The sequence below is a fragment of the Lepus europaeus genome, chromosome 5, assembly GCF_033115175.1.
Source record: "Lepus europaeus isolate LE1 chromosome 5, mLepTim1.pri, whole genome shotgun sequence".
Lineage (NCBI taxonomy): Eukaryota > Metazoa > Chordata > Mammalia > Lagomorpha > Leporidae > Lepus > Lepus europaeus.
The window spans coordinates 106,676,198-106,691,565 of NC_084831.1; the positions used below are offsets into that span (position 1 = coordinate 106,676,198).

The 15,368-nt window shown below is 60.9% G+C and overlaps 2 protein-coding genes across 2 annotated transcripts; both read right to left on the bottom strand.

The window, feature by feature from the left end:
- Positions 1-61: 61 nt before the first annotated feature.
- On the bottom strand, positions 62-5,712 carry RHOC (ras homolog family member C). Its single transcript, XM_062191978.1, has 5 exons — positions 5,623-5,712; positions 2,684-2,847; positions 2,088-2,208; positions 1,751-1,881; positions 62-640 (listed from the first exon to the last, which is right to left on the bottom strand). Exons 2-5 carry the CDS (start codon positions 2,837-2,839, stop codon positions 467-469), a joined length of 582 nt encoding a protein of 193 aa, XP_062047962.1. The 5' UTR covers positions 2,840-2,847; positions 5,623-5,712; the 3' UTR covers positions 62-466.
- Positions 5,713-9,041: 3,329 nt separating this feature from the next.
- On the bottom strand, positions 9,042-14,164 carry PPM1J (protein phosphatase, Mg2+/Mn2+ dependent 1J). The gene is made up of 10 exons (XM_062193490.1): positions 13,834-14,164; positions 12,397-12,511; positions 11,715-12,002; positions 11,333-11,445; positions 10,997-11,081; positions 10,311-10,429; positions 10,031-10,094; positions 9,785-9,892; positions 9,491-9,642; positions 9,042-9,339 (listed from the first exon to the last, which is right to left on the bottom strand). Exons 1-10 carry the CDS (start codon positions 14,157-14,159, stop codon positions 9,192-9,194), a joined length of 1,518 nt encoding a protein of 505 aa, XP_062049474.1. The 5' UTR covers positions 14,160-14,164; the 3' UTR covers positions 9,042-9,191.
- Between the last annotated feature and the right edge of the window lie 1,204 nt (positions 14,165-15,368).

Consider the following 15,368-nt stretch of genomic DNA (forward strand, 5'->3'; position numbering starts at 1 on the left):
GATGGGACTCGGGCTTGCGGCCAGGACAGGGACCAGGAGAGAGAGACAGGAAACTGCCATACACATGTTGGGACCTGTGGCCTTTATTCGTGCCCCCCACCAAGTACAGAGACAAGGCCCCTGCCCAAAGCAGAAACCCCAGTCCTTACTCCAGACCCACTCCCGGGAGCCAGAAGTGCATAAAGTGCTGGTGTGTGACCGTCCTCTGGAGAAGGCCAAAGGAGCCAGAGCCCTGCCCCCCGACAGGGCAGCAGCAGCAGCAGGAGGTGCTCTGCCCACGGAAGGCTGGGCCTGTCACGGCCACCTGGAGGGGGAGGGGGCCGGGGAACTCAGATGCAGTCCTGGGCAGGAGGAAACCGGAAAGGGAGCCTTCAGCATGGAGTCCTAGGAGAGTGGAGTGGAGGGTGAATTCTGCACCCCGGCGAAGGGAGGAAGGCAAGCAGGGGAGGCCTGGGGCGGGGGTGTCTCAGAGAATGGGACAGCCCCTCCGGCGCTTGTTCTTGCGGACCTGCAGGCCAGCCCGAGTGGCCATCTCGAATACCTCCCGCACCCCCTCCTTGGTCTTGGCTGAGCACTCCAGGTAGCCAAAGGCACTGATGCGGTTCGCCATGTCCCGGCCTTCCTCAGACCGAACAGGCTCCTGAGAAGACAGACAAGTCAAGGTCAAAAGCAGCCAGGGGGCTAGGTGTTCCTGCCTCCTGGGTATGGGTGTGGGAACAGCAGAAACAAACACTCCCTCCAGCCCTGACCCCACGAGGCACCCAGGCCCCAACCACCCTGGGCAGCTTCTGGGCCAAGGACCCCAAGACCCAGGTTTACATTCAAAATTCTCCCATCTGTTTCCTCCCATCCAGGCCTAGCCCCTGGTGGGCGTGTGCTGCCTGGCTGAGTGCACCAGCCACCTCCTACCTGGGCTCCCCACCTCTGTTGGCACTTTCCTCCAGTCCAATCTCTTGGGCAGCCAGAGTGATTTCCAACATGTGAGCCAGACATGGGGCTCCAGTTGTAAGAGAGGTCACACTCCCTAAACCTGTGCTAGGCCTCTGGTTCCTGAATAAACCAGCTGTGCGCCCCCTGGGCCTCTTCCAGCCACTTCTCATGCCCCCCTCCCACATCCCTGCCCGCCCACACCTGCCCAGGTGTTCTGATGACACAGCTGTACCCCTCGCCCCGAGGGAAGCAGCAGAAGCTGTCTCTCTGGGTGCACTTTTTTTTTTTTTTTTTTGGACAGGCAGAGTAGACAGTGAGAAAGAGACAGAGAGAAAGGTCTTCCTTCCGTTGGTTCACCCCCCCAAATGGCTGCTAGGGCCAGCGCGCTGCGCCGATCCAAAGCCAGGAGCCAGGTGCCAGGTGCTTCTGCTGGTCTCCCATGTGGGTACAGGGCCTAAGCACTTGGGCCATCCTCCACTGCCTTCCCGGGCCACAGCAGAGAGCTGGCCTGGAAGAGGAGCAACCGGGACAGAATCCGGTGCCCCGACCGGGACTAGAACCCGGAGGGCCGGCGCCACAGGCGGAGGATTAGCCAAGTGAGCCACAGCACCAGCCTCTCTGGGTACATCTTAACAAACCCAATTCCAAAGACAGAAGGGACAGTCAAGTGCAACCAATGAAAATGTCGAGTGGACGGGTCACTTTAGACCTGGGGCTAGGAGCTGGGCATCACTGCCACCTCTGACAGGGCAATGAGCCCTGGAGAAGGCTCCCCTCTTGCTCAGAGTGCATCCTCGAGGGGAACTTCCGCCCCACCCACCTGCTTCATCTTGGCCAGCTCTCTCCTGGTGTGCTCGTCTTGCCTCAGGTCTTTCTTATTCCCCACGAGGATGATGGGCACATTGGGGCAGAAGTGCTTCACCTCCGGGGTCCACTTCTCTGGGATGTTTTCTGCACAGACAAGTCCCAACAGGTGTGGGTGCCTCCAGTGGCCCGTTAGCATCGCAGTACCTTTCACAGCTCCAACCCCCTCATGCAGCACCAGCCCAAAGCCATCTGCCCTCCTACCCCCCCACCCCCCCACCTCCCCGCCAAGGGCCAGAGCTACCTCTGGCTGATTCCAAGGTGTGTGGGTCCTCTCCCTCTACCGCCCTCACCTAGACTGTCAGGGCTGTCGATGGAGAAGCACATGAGGATGACGTCCGTGTCCGGGTAGGAGAGAGGCCGCAGGCGATCGTAGTCTTCCTGCCCTGCTGTGTCCCACAGAGCCAGCTCCACCTACCACACAGGCCAGTGAGCAGCCAGCCCCAGCGAGCCCAGCCCTGCCACCCAGAGGTCTCTCTGAAACCACTGCTCCTTCAGAATCACTGATCATCATCTATCCATCCACTGTACACCTGCAAGGTGCCAGGTTGTGCAACAGAAATTAAGCATTTTTTTTTTTTAAATCTAAGACATGCTTGATCTGTGTATAGTACATGAGTGGCCACTGTGAGAACCACTGTGTTACTCAGTTCTCACAGTAACATTTGTGTGGGCGGGGGGGGGGAGGGGGAGAGCTTCCATCATCGCAGTTTTGGGGCCAGGGGAGTTTAACCCCAGAGGAAAAAGGATCTGGCCCAGATTCTGTGGTAGAACCAGCTGTATCGAGATTTTTCTAAGACAACTTTCACATCCTAACTTGCACTGGTTCCAGTGACGAAGGACATCCTCTGTCCCTAAGTGACCGCGGGGTGGGGTTGGTGGCCCTCACCTGCTTGCCATCCACCTCGATGTCCGCGATGTAGTTCTCAAAGACAGTCGGGACATAGACCTCAGGAAACTGGTCTTTGCTGAAGACGATGAGGAGGCAGGTCTTCCCGCAGGCTCCATCCCCCACGATCACCAGCTTCTTTCGGATTGCAGCCATGGCTGGGGCTGGGAGGCGAGAGGCAGTGGGGGGTTTGAGGACCAGTCGGCACGTCCAAGAATACTTCTCTGGGGCCCCCCAAACCTCCCTGGAAGCCAGGGCATCCAGCAAAGGGAGAAGAGAGGATGGGGGCTTGCTCAGGCATCATCTTGCTAAGAACCAGGACAACAGAACCCCAAAGTCCTCATCTGTGGATCAAGGCCAGGTCTCCCCCAAAGGTCAGAACACAACAGCAGGAGGTAGAAGGGAAACCCATGTGGGAAGCAGAATCCATGTTTCAATCTCTCACCCATTTAACATCTGGGGGACCCCTGACCCATAGGGAGGTGCTCAGGGGCCCACCAAGAAGAGCCACTTCTGTCTACTTTATATGTCAGGGTTTTTCAATCGGGCTTCCTGATACCTTTGAAGTTGAGTCGTCATCAAGTTCCAATCTAGAACAGTCTGTTCCTTAGCTCAGTCAGCCCTGCCCACTCACAGATCAAGAGGTCTTCTCCAAGACCCCACAGCAGCAGCAGCTGCTGGGTGGTAGCCCCCACCCCACCCCAGGGGAAGGGCACGATCTGTAGCACCCGGAGATGCCGGGTCCTGTGCTGGGTATTCTGACAGTTAGCCTCCTCGGCCCCCAGACACCTGCAGGTGGCTTCCCATCTGACAAACTGGGAAACGAAGCCTCCATAAAGTTCAGCCCCATACGCAGAGTCTCTGGGACCCGAGTCTGCCGTTTGGACACATCACTCCAGAGCTTCAGAAAGGACAGCAGATGCAAGGAAACCCAGCCGGGGGGCCATGGCAGCAGCCAGCGCCAGCGGCCCTGGCCCACCACACCCAGTCCCCAAGCCCTGTGCTTGCTGCACAAAGGAGGCTCAGTCCCGGCAGCCCACAGCCCGCATCTGGGCAGTCTGCCTTCCTCCCCCTTCCTCCCAGGCCTGGCAGCAACACTGGGTCACTCAGCCCTGGCAGGGGACAATGACCACACTGTAGGGAGCCACACATCCACTGCAGCAGAGTAAGTGTCTGAGAATAATCCACCAGGGAGTCACCTCCACCCACTCTCCGGACAGCCCCTTCCTCCCTCCATCCATCCGCGCAGCTCAAGGAAGGCCCTGCCCACCCCTCCCTGTGACTCAGGGCCAGCAGTCAGCTTCCCAGGGTTTGTGTGTGTCCCTCGGCCCAACACACATGAACACGCATCTGTACAGCTCATCACACCTTCCCAGCTCCCCTCACTTCCTCCTTCCTGGCCAGGGAGCCGACTCCCAGCCAGCTCAAGTTCCCAGGCCCACTGCCTGGGAGGAAGAGAGGGCGGGCTCCGGAGCTGAGACGAAGTCGAGCCTGTAGGGAAGGGGGGAGGGGGCTGGAGCCTGGGCTGGGAGGAGCCCCAAGACAAGAGACAAATGAGGGCCGGCGGGGCCCAGCACCAGCCGGGCAGGGAGCAGTTAAGAAGGGGCGGGTAACCTGATCTCTGCCCTAAACAGGCTGTTTCCCTCAGTCCCACATCCTGTCAAACTAAGCTAAGCTCCTCTGCGGCCCACATACCATCCCCACCTCGCACCTCAGCCCCAGCCTGCCTGGTGGGGGACCCTGGCGGCGCCTCTCTCCCAGACACACACACACACACACACTCACTCACAAAGCTGGGATGTGGGGGAAGAGGACAGGAGTACATGGCCACACTCTCCCCACCACAGAAGGGGCTCTCCCTGACATCCTTAGAGAGGCACCCAGGCAGGCCAGGCCGGCAACCACCTCGGGGAATCCCAGCGAGCCGCTGCTACAAGGTGCGATCAGAAGCCGCAACTCTGGGGCAGGGACACGCATGCACTGAGTGGAGCCCACCAGTCCATGAGAAGACTCTCTACCCAGGCTCTGGTTGGGGCAAGCGAGCCAGCAGCCCAGGCCAGGCCACTAGGCCCAGCGCCAGCTCCCTGTGGGAGGCAGCCCCAGAGGAACTGCCCCACTGACCCCAACAGGGGTAACCCAACCACCCCTCCGGGAGGGGGAGGCGCAGGCCCGCGCTCCTCAGCCATTCCCTTGATTTCCAAGCCCAATCGCGGGGGTCCGGACGGGGGGGTCCCGTCCACCTCCCCCGACGTCTAGCAAGTACTAAGTCTTCGGGAGATACCCCGCCCCCAACTTTTAAAGCAGAAACACGGGAGAGATGCGGGTTCGGGAGTGTGAGGGAGAAGAGATTTCTTAGACACGCGCACCCGAGCCATCCCGATCTCCCCCTACTTCCCTCCACGGGCAGGCTACAGCAACCGTCCAGCGCGGCGTCCCCCACTGGTCACACCCTGCCCCTATTCCCGCCATTCCCCCATCCCTGCCAGGGGAGGCAGCACCCCCACCGGGGTCAGATCCCGACCTGCCCGCCCCTCGCCCGCCTCCAGGTCCGTAGGTGCGCGGCCGGCCGCCCGGGCCCGGAGCCAGAGCGCCTCACGGAGCTCCAAGTCGCCCCTCTCGGCCCTGGCCCGGCGGGGCAGGTCCACGCGAGGAAAGGGGCGCGAAGAGAAAGGCAGGGACTCCGGCTCTGACCCCAGGAGAGGCGAGAGCCCCTGTCCGGCAATTCCGGGCGCCCCTCGCCGCAGCCCGGGCCGATCCGGCCAGACCCCGCACAGCCCGGACGCCGCGTCCAAGGGGAAGCAACAAGGCCCACGCTCTGGCCAGAGCCCCCCGCCGGCCGCGCCCCAAGCTCCGGGCGAGCGGAGAAGGGAGAGAGCGCTCTCCCGGGGCGAGTTCCCAGGACGCCCCGCCGCCCCGGCCCCGGTCCCGGTCCCGGGTACCTTCCGCTCCGCCGCCTCCAGCTTGCGCGGCCGGTGCCGGAGGCTGAGACTGACCCCAGGGCCCCTGCCCCGCCCTCCTTCGGCGCCGCGGAGGGGAGGAGAGGGGCGGGCCGGCGCGAGAGGGTCGGCCCGGGGGCGGCCCTTGGCTCGGCCCGCCTCCGGCTCCAGCGCTCGGCCGCCGTGGGTCGCCGTTGCCGGGGCCTGGGGACCGCGGAGAGCCGCTGGCACATGCTGGGACTGCAGAGGAGTGGGCGGCGAGACCCCGGAGGACGCGGCCTGGTTCCCGCTGCCGGCCCCGGGGGACGGACCGGCGTCGGGAAAGTTGCGAGGCGCTCGGGGTGGGGTCAGACAGGGCCGCTGCTGCCCTCCCGTGGCCAGCGGGGCACCGGTGCCGAAGCACCTGAGACCTCCTCCGCGCGGGGAGGCAGCCCCCCTCCTCCGAGAACCGTTCGTCTTCCCCCAGCCTTGAAAGCCTTTCGGAACCAGACCTCCGTTCCACCTCAGCATCTTCTCGTTCCCGCTAGCTGGCATTCCCGTGGGCTCCAGTCCTGCCTACTCCTCAAAGGGCACTCCTGCGGGTGCTTCAAGATTCCCGGCTGCGAATTCGTATTATCTCCTAGTGCCTAGGGCCCCTCAGCGTGGTCTAAATTAGGGCCTAGGGTAGTTACCTACACGTGTGTCTCCTTCCCGGTAGGCAGCGGGGCAGGTGGGTGGGTATAGGAGGAGGAAGTCTAAGCACATTCAATGAATGGGTACGCTACTCTGAGTCGTCGTCACAGGCCTTTGGGGTGCGTAGACCCAAACTGCAGCACAGATAAGTGGCTTGCACGCAGGTGCATGCTTTGTAAATGACGGGCCTCTCTGGCTCCAGTGCTCCAATGCCGCTGCCCTGGCCCATGGTCCTTCACCCTGCCCCCCACCCCCACCCCGGGTCTGGAAGTGTGTGGCACACAAGAGGGCTTCAACAAACATATGCTGCATGAATGAATGTTACAAGCCATACAGACTGAGGCCAGCGTTGTGGTGTAGTGAGTAAAGCCGGCCGCCTGCCACACCAGCATGGCATCTGTTCCAGTCCTGGAGGCTCCTCTTCTGATCCAGCTCCCTGCTGATGGGCCTGGGAAAGCAGCAGAGGATGGCCCCCAAAGGCTTGGGCTCTTGCCACCCACGTGGGAGACCTGGAAGAAGCTCCTGGCTTCAGCCTGACCCAGCTCCAGGTGTGGTGGTCATTTGGGGAATGCACCAGCATATGGAAGTCTCTCTCTCGCTCTCCCCTGCCTTTCAGGTGTAAAAAATAAAATCTTTATATTAAAAAAAAGTCATACAGACTTTTAAGATCTGAAGTGCAGGTGCAGGCTGCTCCACTTCCCATCCAGTTCCTTGCTAATGCGCCTGGGAAAGCAGCAGAGGATGGGCAAAGTGCTTGTGTCCCTGCCACCCCGAAGAAGCTTCAGCCTGGCCCTGCCCTGGCTATTGTGGCCATTTGGGGAGTGGACCAACAGATGGAAGATCTCCCTCTCTGTCTACCTTTCAGATAAATAAATACATCTTTTTTTTAAAAAAAAAATCTGGGCTGGCGCCACGGCTCAACAGGCTAATCCTCCACCTTGCGGCGCCAGCACACCAGGTTCTAGTCCCGGTCGGGGTACTGATCCTGTCCCGGTTGCCCCTCTTCCAGGCCAGCTCTCTGCTGTGGCCAGGGAGTGCAGTGGAGGATGGCCCAAGTGCTTGGGCCCTGCACCCCATGGGAGACCAGGAGGAAGCACCTGGCTCTTGCCATCGGATCAGCACGGTGCGCCAGCAGCAGCGCGCCTACCGCAGCGGCCATTGGAGGGTGAACCAGTGGCAAAAAGGAAGACCTTTCTCTCTCTCTCTCTCTGTCAACTCTGCCTGTCAAAAAATAAAAAATAAAATAAAATAAAAAAATCTGAAGCACCATCCACACATTTTAGAACCATGGGGACAGGTACTGAGCTTGGTCCCCAGGCCTCTTGCTCAATAATCATTTATTATTATATGTGAATTGAGAGCTACGTCACAGATAGATTCCCGCCTTCATACAACTGACAGCCTAAATGAGGAATACAGATAATTTCCAGATAGCTAACATTTGTGGAACTCTTATTAGAGACCTGGCCCTGTATCTATTAACTACTTTAGTCCTATAGCATCCCAATGAGGGAGTAGTAGTATTTTCTCCACTTTACTGAGAAGCAAATTAAGGCTCAGAAACATGAAAAGAACTAATGTTGGTTCTTATACCAGGGTCCAAACAGCTGGACTCTGGAGGCCCTGCTCTTCAATGCCATTTGCTCCTGCCTCCTAACATACTCATATAATCCAGGAGGGGATGCCTGTGATACAGGTGCGCATGGGCTGTGGGATCTTCAGCTCTCAAGGACAGAAGTATTAGATAAGGTGATGCTGGCATCCCACATCAGAGCATTAGTTTGAATCCTCGCAGTTCAGTTTCTGGTCCAGCTCCCTGCTAATGTGCCTGGGAAAGCAGTGGAGGATGGCCCAGGTACTTGAGTCCCTGCTACCCAGGTTGGAGATGTGGGTAGAACTCTGGACTCCTGGCTTCGGTCTGGCCCAGTCCCAGCTGTTGCAGCCATTTGGGGGATTAATCAGCAGGGAGAAAATCTGTCACTCTCCCTTTCAAATATACCTAACACGTGAGAGCTACACAAAAGTGAGAGCCCACAAAGTTACGGGAACCCCAGGAGGCTAATGTGTTGCTGGTGCAGCGGCACACTCAGGAGTTGTCTGTTCCGAGTGCATAGGAAGCCACTAAGGAGACAGAGGTAATCAAGACCTAAGGTGGTGACAGTGTGAAAGGAGGTCGGCGCACTAATATGAATATTTTTTAAAATATGTAATCGACAATACAGTCATGTGTTGCTTACAGTCTGAGGGATGGATCATTCCAGAATGCTGTTACTGCACTTAGCCAAAGCTAGCTAGTACAGCGAACTACACACCTAGGCTATCTGGTCTACACTGCTGGATATGCAGCTCTGTGTTGATTGTGTGGTGCCCAGCTGTATCAGGAAGACATGAAAGCCAAGGGCGAGCAATTCTGCTTTTGTGACTTCAGTAGCCAGCTCGGCCCCATGGAGAAGGCACCTGTCTGAGGGGGAAATGGTGAACTCAGTCTAAGCAGCTGAGCTGAAGCACCAGGGGGCCAACCAGGAGGTGTTCAGGCCACAGCTGGGATGTGTGTTTTCCAGCTCAGGGAGGGCCTGAGCGGGGGACACCAGCCTGGACGGATGGAGCCACAGGAGTGGACAAGAAGGCTCATGTGCGTGTGTGTGGTGACAAGAGCGGAGGGCAGAGAGAACCTGAGGAGTGCAATTTCAGGACCCTCCTGAGCTTTGCCTTGCCTTTCAGTTTCCAGTCAAAGCAAATACAGACACACATCATTATCCATCTGGTTTATTTCCCAACAGCTGTAATTCTGGATCCAGCAGACCGCCCTTGGGTCAGAGTGACAACTGCTGGATTTGGGCTGGGAGAGGGGTATATCTGCAGAGGCTGGGATGGTGGTGGGACGGGTGAGGCTGAGCCCCTCAGGAGTAACTGCCTGGCCCTCCTAGGGGGATGACGAAGACCGAGATGTCATCCCCAGAACCCAGCTTGTTGTTGGGGAGACGCCAGCCACGGTCCCGGGGGGTGCCTCGGGCCCCCAGGACCAGAGCTTGCGCCAGAGCTGTGTACCTGCCAGAAGCACAGGTGTGTGTTCATGTGCCAACAGGTAGAGGAGAAGGAAACACCCAGGCCCCAGGGCGGGTCCCCAAGCATTGTCTCCCTCTGCCCCTCTGTGCACCAGCACCATCCCCTCACCACCACCCTACCAGGCAACCCCTACCTGCTGGGGTCATTGGGCTCATAGGCCGACAGCACCTTGTCGACAGTGGCAGCAACCTCCCGGTCATTGGTGACGTCCCACAGGCCATCTGTTCCCAGGATGAGCACATCATCCGGGCAGTGTTCATACTGTGTCAGGTCATACACTTGCACCTGGTGGGGAAGGAGGGTACGGGGGGCTGGGCTGTGGGGCTTGGCGACAGGGAGCTTGAGGAGGAGGGCACCTGGATGGAAGCCAGAGGAGGGAGGGGGTGCTTAAACCCATCCCCGCCACCCTCATCTCCCCACGGCTCACCTCTGGGAAGCAAGAGAGGAAGGGCTTGATGGGCAGGGTGGAACTGCACACCTTCAGGTTGTGGTCTCCCAAGCCGCGGGTCACCCCAATGGTGGCCATCACCCGAGCCTAAAGGAAATGAGGGGTGCTGCTGTACAGCCAGACCCGCGGGGCCCTCCCCCCACCACCCTCAAGCACAGCTGCCACCTCCCTACCCCAGCTGGGGAGCATCCTCCTGCCCGTGCCCGCCTCTACCACCGACATTACCTTTTTGCCCTCCCCACAGACCAAAGGGAACCTGAGATCTTCCAGCTCAATCTTTTTGTAGGCCCTGGGGGGAGGGGAAGCAGAGGAGGCATCACCCAGGCATCATAGCCTGTCTCCCCTGGGAGCTGCACATCATCACACAACACCCTGGGAAGAGTCACATCCCCACCCCCCCAGCTTCTAGCCTGGCCCCCTCCGAGGCCCCTTTGCTGGTGGGCTGCTGGGGCGGAAGTGGTTGCATTGCCATGGGAACAGGCCCCAGCTCCGAGGGACGTGTTACCAGCCGGTCATGTTCTGGTCCCGGTACAGCATCCTCTGCCCCAGCTCCTTGGGCTGCACTCTGCGGGGGAACTCGAGGTGGGTGAATTCACTGCCCAGCAGCTCCGGCTTCAGGAAGCCCTAGGGATGAGAACGGCCAGATAGAGCAGAGGGTCAGGGCGCGTTCTGTGCACGGTACACCTGGTCTAAAGACGATGTTAATCCTAGCAGACCCCTAAAGAGAGTGTGCCACGTGGCACACGCTGTCTGCTGCTGCATTAACTCACTCCTCGCAGCACCCTGTACAGAGCCGCTGACGCACAGAGAAGGTAAGGGAATCGTTCAAAGTCACACAGTCCGCAGACTACACAAACCAGGACTCACTTGCGGCCATCCAGCGCCACAGCACTAAGCACTGAGCCCTGCTTCCCAGGGGCCTGGGCTGCTCCCTCCTCCACCTCTGCCTCCACTTCCTTCCTCAGTGGCCACAGGGGTGGGGAGGGGAGGGCTGGACAAGCCCAGGTTCCGTCCTGCAGCATCACCCAACACCTCCATCTTATACTCTGAAGTCTATGCAGTGGCTTTCCTGGGAAGCCCCCAGGAAGGAGCTGTGTGTCTCTGTGCGGGAGGGAGGGGGCACAGAGAGCACTCAGCGGCACAGCCGCTACAGAGAATGCACACACACCAGGCACTCTGGTCCCTGCTCACCAGCAGCTGAAGTCGCCGGCGCTCCGTCTCCGGGGTGAACTCCCGGGACATCGGAAGGATTTCACCATTCCGGACAATGATAGCCCTGCCCGGAGAAGAAAAAACCTGTGGCCTGGCTGTCCTCGGGCCGTTCACGGAGAATTCCAGAAGGAGCAGGCCCTTTCCTCTAATGACCCTCACCCAGACTTCCACCCTGTCTGTCTCCTCTGGTGAACAGTGTGGGGGCCTTTCCTTCTGCCTAGGGCCCCACCTGACCCCTACCACCTCACTTCCTTCCATCCCCCCACGCCAGAGAGCTTTGCCCCACGGTGCTGCTTTCAGGGGCCTCCTCCATACCTGCTGTCGCCAGCATTGGCCACGTACACCTTGCCTAGCAGGTAGACAGCAACCAGCGCGCAGCAGCCTCCCTCCACCTGGTGGCCGTGCCGCTCCCGGGCCATCTGCTCATCCTGCCACACAAGGAAGGGGCTAAGGGGAGCGGAGGAAGAGGGTCCAGGCACGCAGCCACCCTCCCCTTCCGTCTACAGAAACCTCCTGGCCGCACCAGGGCACGGAGGGAGAGAAGGAGGTCAGGGTGTAGCTGCCCCTTCTCCCTCCCCTGGGGGGCTCTCCAAGGTGGCGTGGCTTCTCAGAGTCACGGACTCAGGCCACGTGACTCCCACACAGAGCCCACCAGAGCATCTGCCCAGCTGGCCCTGGGCTCGGGCCACCCTCTCACCATGAGCTGGAAGGCATTCTCAATGGCCCCCACGACCAGACTCTCGTGCGTCACTTCCTTCTGCGGAGAGCAGCAGGACTGGGGAGCAACCAGCTGAGCGGGGTCGCAGGAAGCCGGGGTCCCCGGGGTGGACGAGAGGCAGAGGGGAGGTGGCGAGGGGTCCTGAAGTATCTCCACCAGGTCCTTTAGCTGCTCCCGGACATGGCGGTGCAGGAGCCGGGAGGCCATTTCAGCAGCTCCACCCCCTGCATGCCCATCAAAGAGGCCCCAGTAGTAGAAGCAGAGTCCCTGGTGGAGGAAGAGTTGGAGGTGAGTGTGTGAGTGTGAGTGTGTGTGTGTGTGTGTTGCACAGAGGGAAGAACAAGACTCTGAGCATCCACCTAAACATCACAGAGGATGTCACCGCTTGATGGGAAAGGCAAATGAGACATATTCACTTATTCATCCAGGAAATAGTCAAAGAAGTCAAACTCAGAGAATAAAAGAAGCAACAATCAGCTCTGGTAACTAACAGTTATACACACATATGGGAGCATCCACGTTTTAAGTGGCAAAGTAAACATTCATACTGACACAGTAGGCTCCAACGGCTCAGAGCCAGCCAAGGGCTCATGGCAGAGGGACAAGCAGAGAGAAGCAGACGTCTGGCATCCCTGGGAGAGGAAAGGGGGCTGGGACTCACCTGTCCCCTCCTAGGCTCCTTGGGGACCCCCGCAAGGCTCCTCCGGCCCTCCACATATACCACTTCGCAGCAAGCCTGGTCCTCATTGTGCCGGCTCTTGCCAGCGTTGATGACCCTGCCGGGCCACAGTGAGCACATCAGGTTGCACGCCGGGCCAGGTCCTGGAATAACCCCCTCCCCCCAGAGACACACACATCTTCTGCCTGCTGGCCAAGCTGAAAAAGGTCACAGCCACCTGGGATGCAGGCCAGGGGAAGGAGGAGAAGGGAGGGCAGGCAAGGAGTACTGTCTGGATGGCAGGCCCTACGGCCTCACAGAGAGGCCGGCGGGCAGGCAGCAGCACCTGCCTGTCTCGGTACCCCACCCCTTCTGCCCTGGCCAGGCATCCATCTCCAGCCCTGCTGATCCAGGAGGGGCTAGGTGGAGGCAGAAGTTTTGCTTCCCTTCTGGCCAATAGGCTATAACCCATGTCCAACCCCAATTAACTCTCCCAGAGCCTTGTCCCCAGCACCCCACCCTCACAGGCACACCCGCTCTTATCCTGAAACCATCCAGGAAAGTTTCCCCAGCTCTGGCAATGAGGAAGTGCCCCAGCCCTCATCGGGAAAGGGGGCAGACACAGAGTTGGCTGGAAAAACCACCTGGAAGAGGCAGGAGACACAGAATCCCACGCTCCTCCCCCACAGGAAACTGCAGGAGGTGGCTGGTGGGCCCCACCAGCCCAGCCACCTCCCTCTGTGCCCTCGGAGCCCCAGCGGCTCCCAAGGCTCCGTTTCCTGGCAGATGCATTAAAAATACGGAGCCTGGGAATGAGCTGGGCACTCGGGCCCCTAGGGGGTAGCTTTCCTCCCTCTCTAGCACAAGTCGGCAGGCCGAGGGGCGGCCAACTGGGGGCCCTCCTGCCGCCCCGAGGCCCCCTCCCCCGCCCCGAGGGCAGCCGGCAGCCTCCCGGTGTCGCGAGCTATTTCTGGGTGTGGAGGGGGAGGGGATCGGTAAGAGGACAGGGAACTGGGGCGCTGGAGCCGGCGAGCCGGCGAGCGAGTCTTCCCAGCCGATAGTCCCCAACTGTCTGCACCTGCTCCGTGCTACTCCCCTCCTCTTGTGGCCCTCAGGTGCCTGGCCGCGGCTGATAACTGGCCAACTCATCCTCGGCCGCCCTGGGCCCTCTGGGCTCCGGGAGGGTTCGGGGTCCAGGGCGGCGTGGGTGAGGGTGGTCGGGGAATGGTAAGGTCCCCAAGAAGGTAGTTCTACTGCGCCCGGCTGGAGGGAGGCCTGGAGGGGGTGCGGCTCGGGACTCAGAGGAGTGGAAAGGTTCTGGGATAAGGGAGCACCTGACGCGGGGCGCGGCGCGGGAGACGCACTCCAGCGCCAGAGGTGCCGAGCAGGGGAAGGGGCTGGGAGTCCCATCTGGGTTTGGGTGCCCATGGGGGCGCTCACTCGGCATAGCCCGTGCTCCAGGGCAGGCGGCGGCCCGTGTCCGGCGGGCTCTGCACAGCCCGGCCCGCGTGGTCGTCTGCACGGCGCAGCCCCCCTGGGCTCAGCTGCAGGAAGGTCGGTCTGGAGAAGCTCGCTCGAGTCTCTCCAGTCTTGGCGGGCGCCCCACTCCCGCTCGTAGTCCTCGCCGAAGGGCTCCTCGGTGCTTCTGCAACGGCGGCGGGCGGAGCTGCGGTCTCCGCCGGTAGGTCCGGCGACTTGGGGCGCGCATGCGGCGCGCCCCCGGGGCTCACCAGGTGCGCCACGGCCGAGCGCACTCGGTTTAGCATGCTGCCGCCTGCCCCGCCCCGCGCCGGCCCGGCCCCGCGCCGGCCCCGCCCCCGAGCGCGGGGGCGGAGCTCTCCGCCGCCCGCCTGCCGGCCGGGGCGCTGGGCTGGGGCGGGCCGAGCCGGGCCGGGGCGCAACCTCCCGTGGCCCTGCACCGCCCCGGGAACCGCCCCGCCGGCTCCCGGCTGCTCCCTTGCAGCATTCTGGCTCGCCCCCAAGTCAGTTTTTTAAGGCAAGAGAGTCCGTTGCTGTGGGAAGGCGGCGGGCAGGGCCAGCCTTGTGTCAGCCGTGCTGCTGTGGATTAGAGAGCAGGTGGAACTTCCCCACTGTGACGGTGCGGGGGTGGGGCAGGCTCCTCGCTCTTGGTTCGCTGTGGCAGTGGAGCTGATGACCTCAGAGCTAAACAGCTGCTTCAGGCCCCTGGGTGTGAAGCACCTGGTATGACCACGCCTCCGTCTGGGGCTGCAGCGGGGAGCGCAAGGAACGGGTACCGGGTGCCGGCGGGGATCCCTGCGCGGAACCAGGGCGCCGGAGCCAATCCCTCCCCCCTCCCGAGGGCGCGCTCTCCCCTTGCATTCCAACTCGAGATCTGGCGGAGCGGTTGCCACTCTCTCCGCACTGCACTTCGCAGAAGCCAGTTTTCCACCGCATTTGGAACTCGCTGAACCACGGCAGGACTAGTCAGTACGGACAATATCAACAGAGCAACGACCGCTCCTTGAGAGCTCCCGTCCGGTGGCACCGTCGGCCACGCACGCCGCATGGTGCGCTTTCAGCGTATCCCCTGCACGGGATCCGCCGCTCCTGTGGTTTCACAGTGACTTGCCCCTAGAGGTCACCGCCAGGGAGGGAGCCACACCCCTGTCAGCTTCCGGTCGCCCAACCCCGTTCCATCTGACTTCTCTGCAGGAGGCGGGAAGGGTGAGGAAGGAGATGGATGGCGTGGAAAGAAGTCGGGGTCCTCTCCTCTCAATCCCTTAGGGACGCTGAGCCAGTGCTGTGGCTGCCGCCAGGGGGGGACAAAGGCCAGGCTAAGCGCTTGCGTAAGTTGCTCGCTGGGAGACGGGGATCCGGCCCAGCGCCCTGGTGGGCTACCTGTTCTTCCTGTCAGCCTTTCCTTTGGGGTAGAGTGGTTCTGACCTGATGCTGAAAGAGCTTGGTCCCTAAGAGTAGTGTGGGAGATGTGGTCGCTGGGCCTCGGGCGAAACCCC

Excerpts from the sequence above, each read along its gene's own strand:
- PPM1J (XM_062193490.1), bottom strand. The coding sequence starts at position 14,159 with ATGCTAAACCGAGTGCGCTCGGCCGTGGCGCACCTGGTGAGCCCCGGG. Across the intron at positions 10,430-10,996 it reads GCCGGCGACTTCAGCTGCTG|GGCTTCCTGAAGCCGGAGCT; the intron begins GTGAGCAGGGAC and ends TCTCATCCCTAG. Across the intron at positions 9,893-10,030 it reads TCTGTGGGGAGGGCAAAAAG|GCTCGGGTGATGGCCACCAT; the intron begins GTAATGTCGGTG and ends CATTTCCTTTAG.
- RHOC (XM_062191978.1), bottom strand. The coding sequence starts at position 2,839 with ATGGCTGCAATCCGAAAGAAGCTGGTGATCGTGGGGGATGGAGCCTGC. Across the intron at positions 2,209-2,683 it reads TCGAGGTGGATGGCAAGCAG|GTGGAGCTGGCTCTGTGGGA; the intron begins GTGAGGGCCACC and ends CCTGTGTGGTAG. Across the intron at positions 1,882-2,087 it reads CGACAGCCCTGACAGTCTAG|AAAACATCCCAGAGAAGTGG; the intron begins GTGAGGGCGGTA and ends TTGTCTGTGCAG.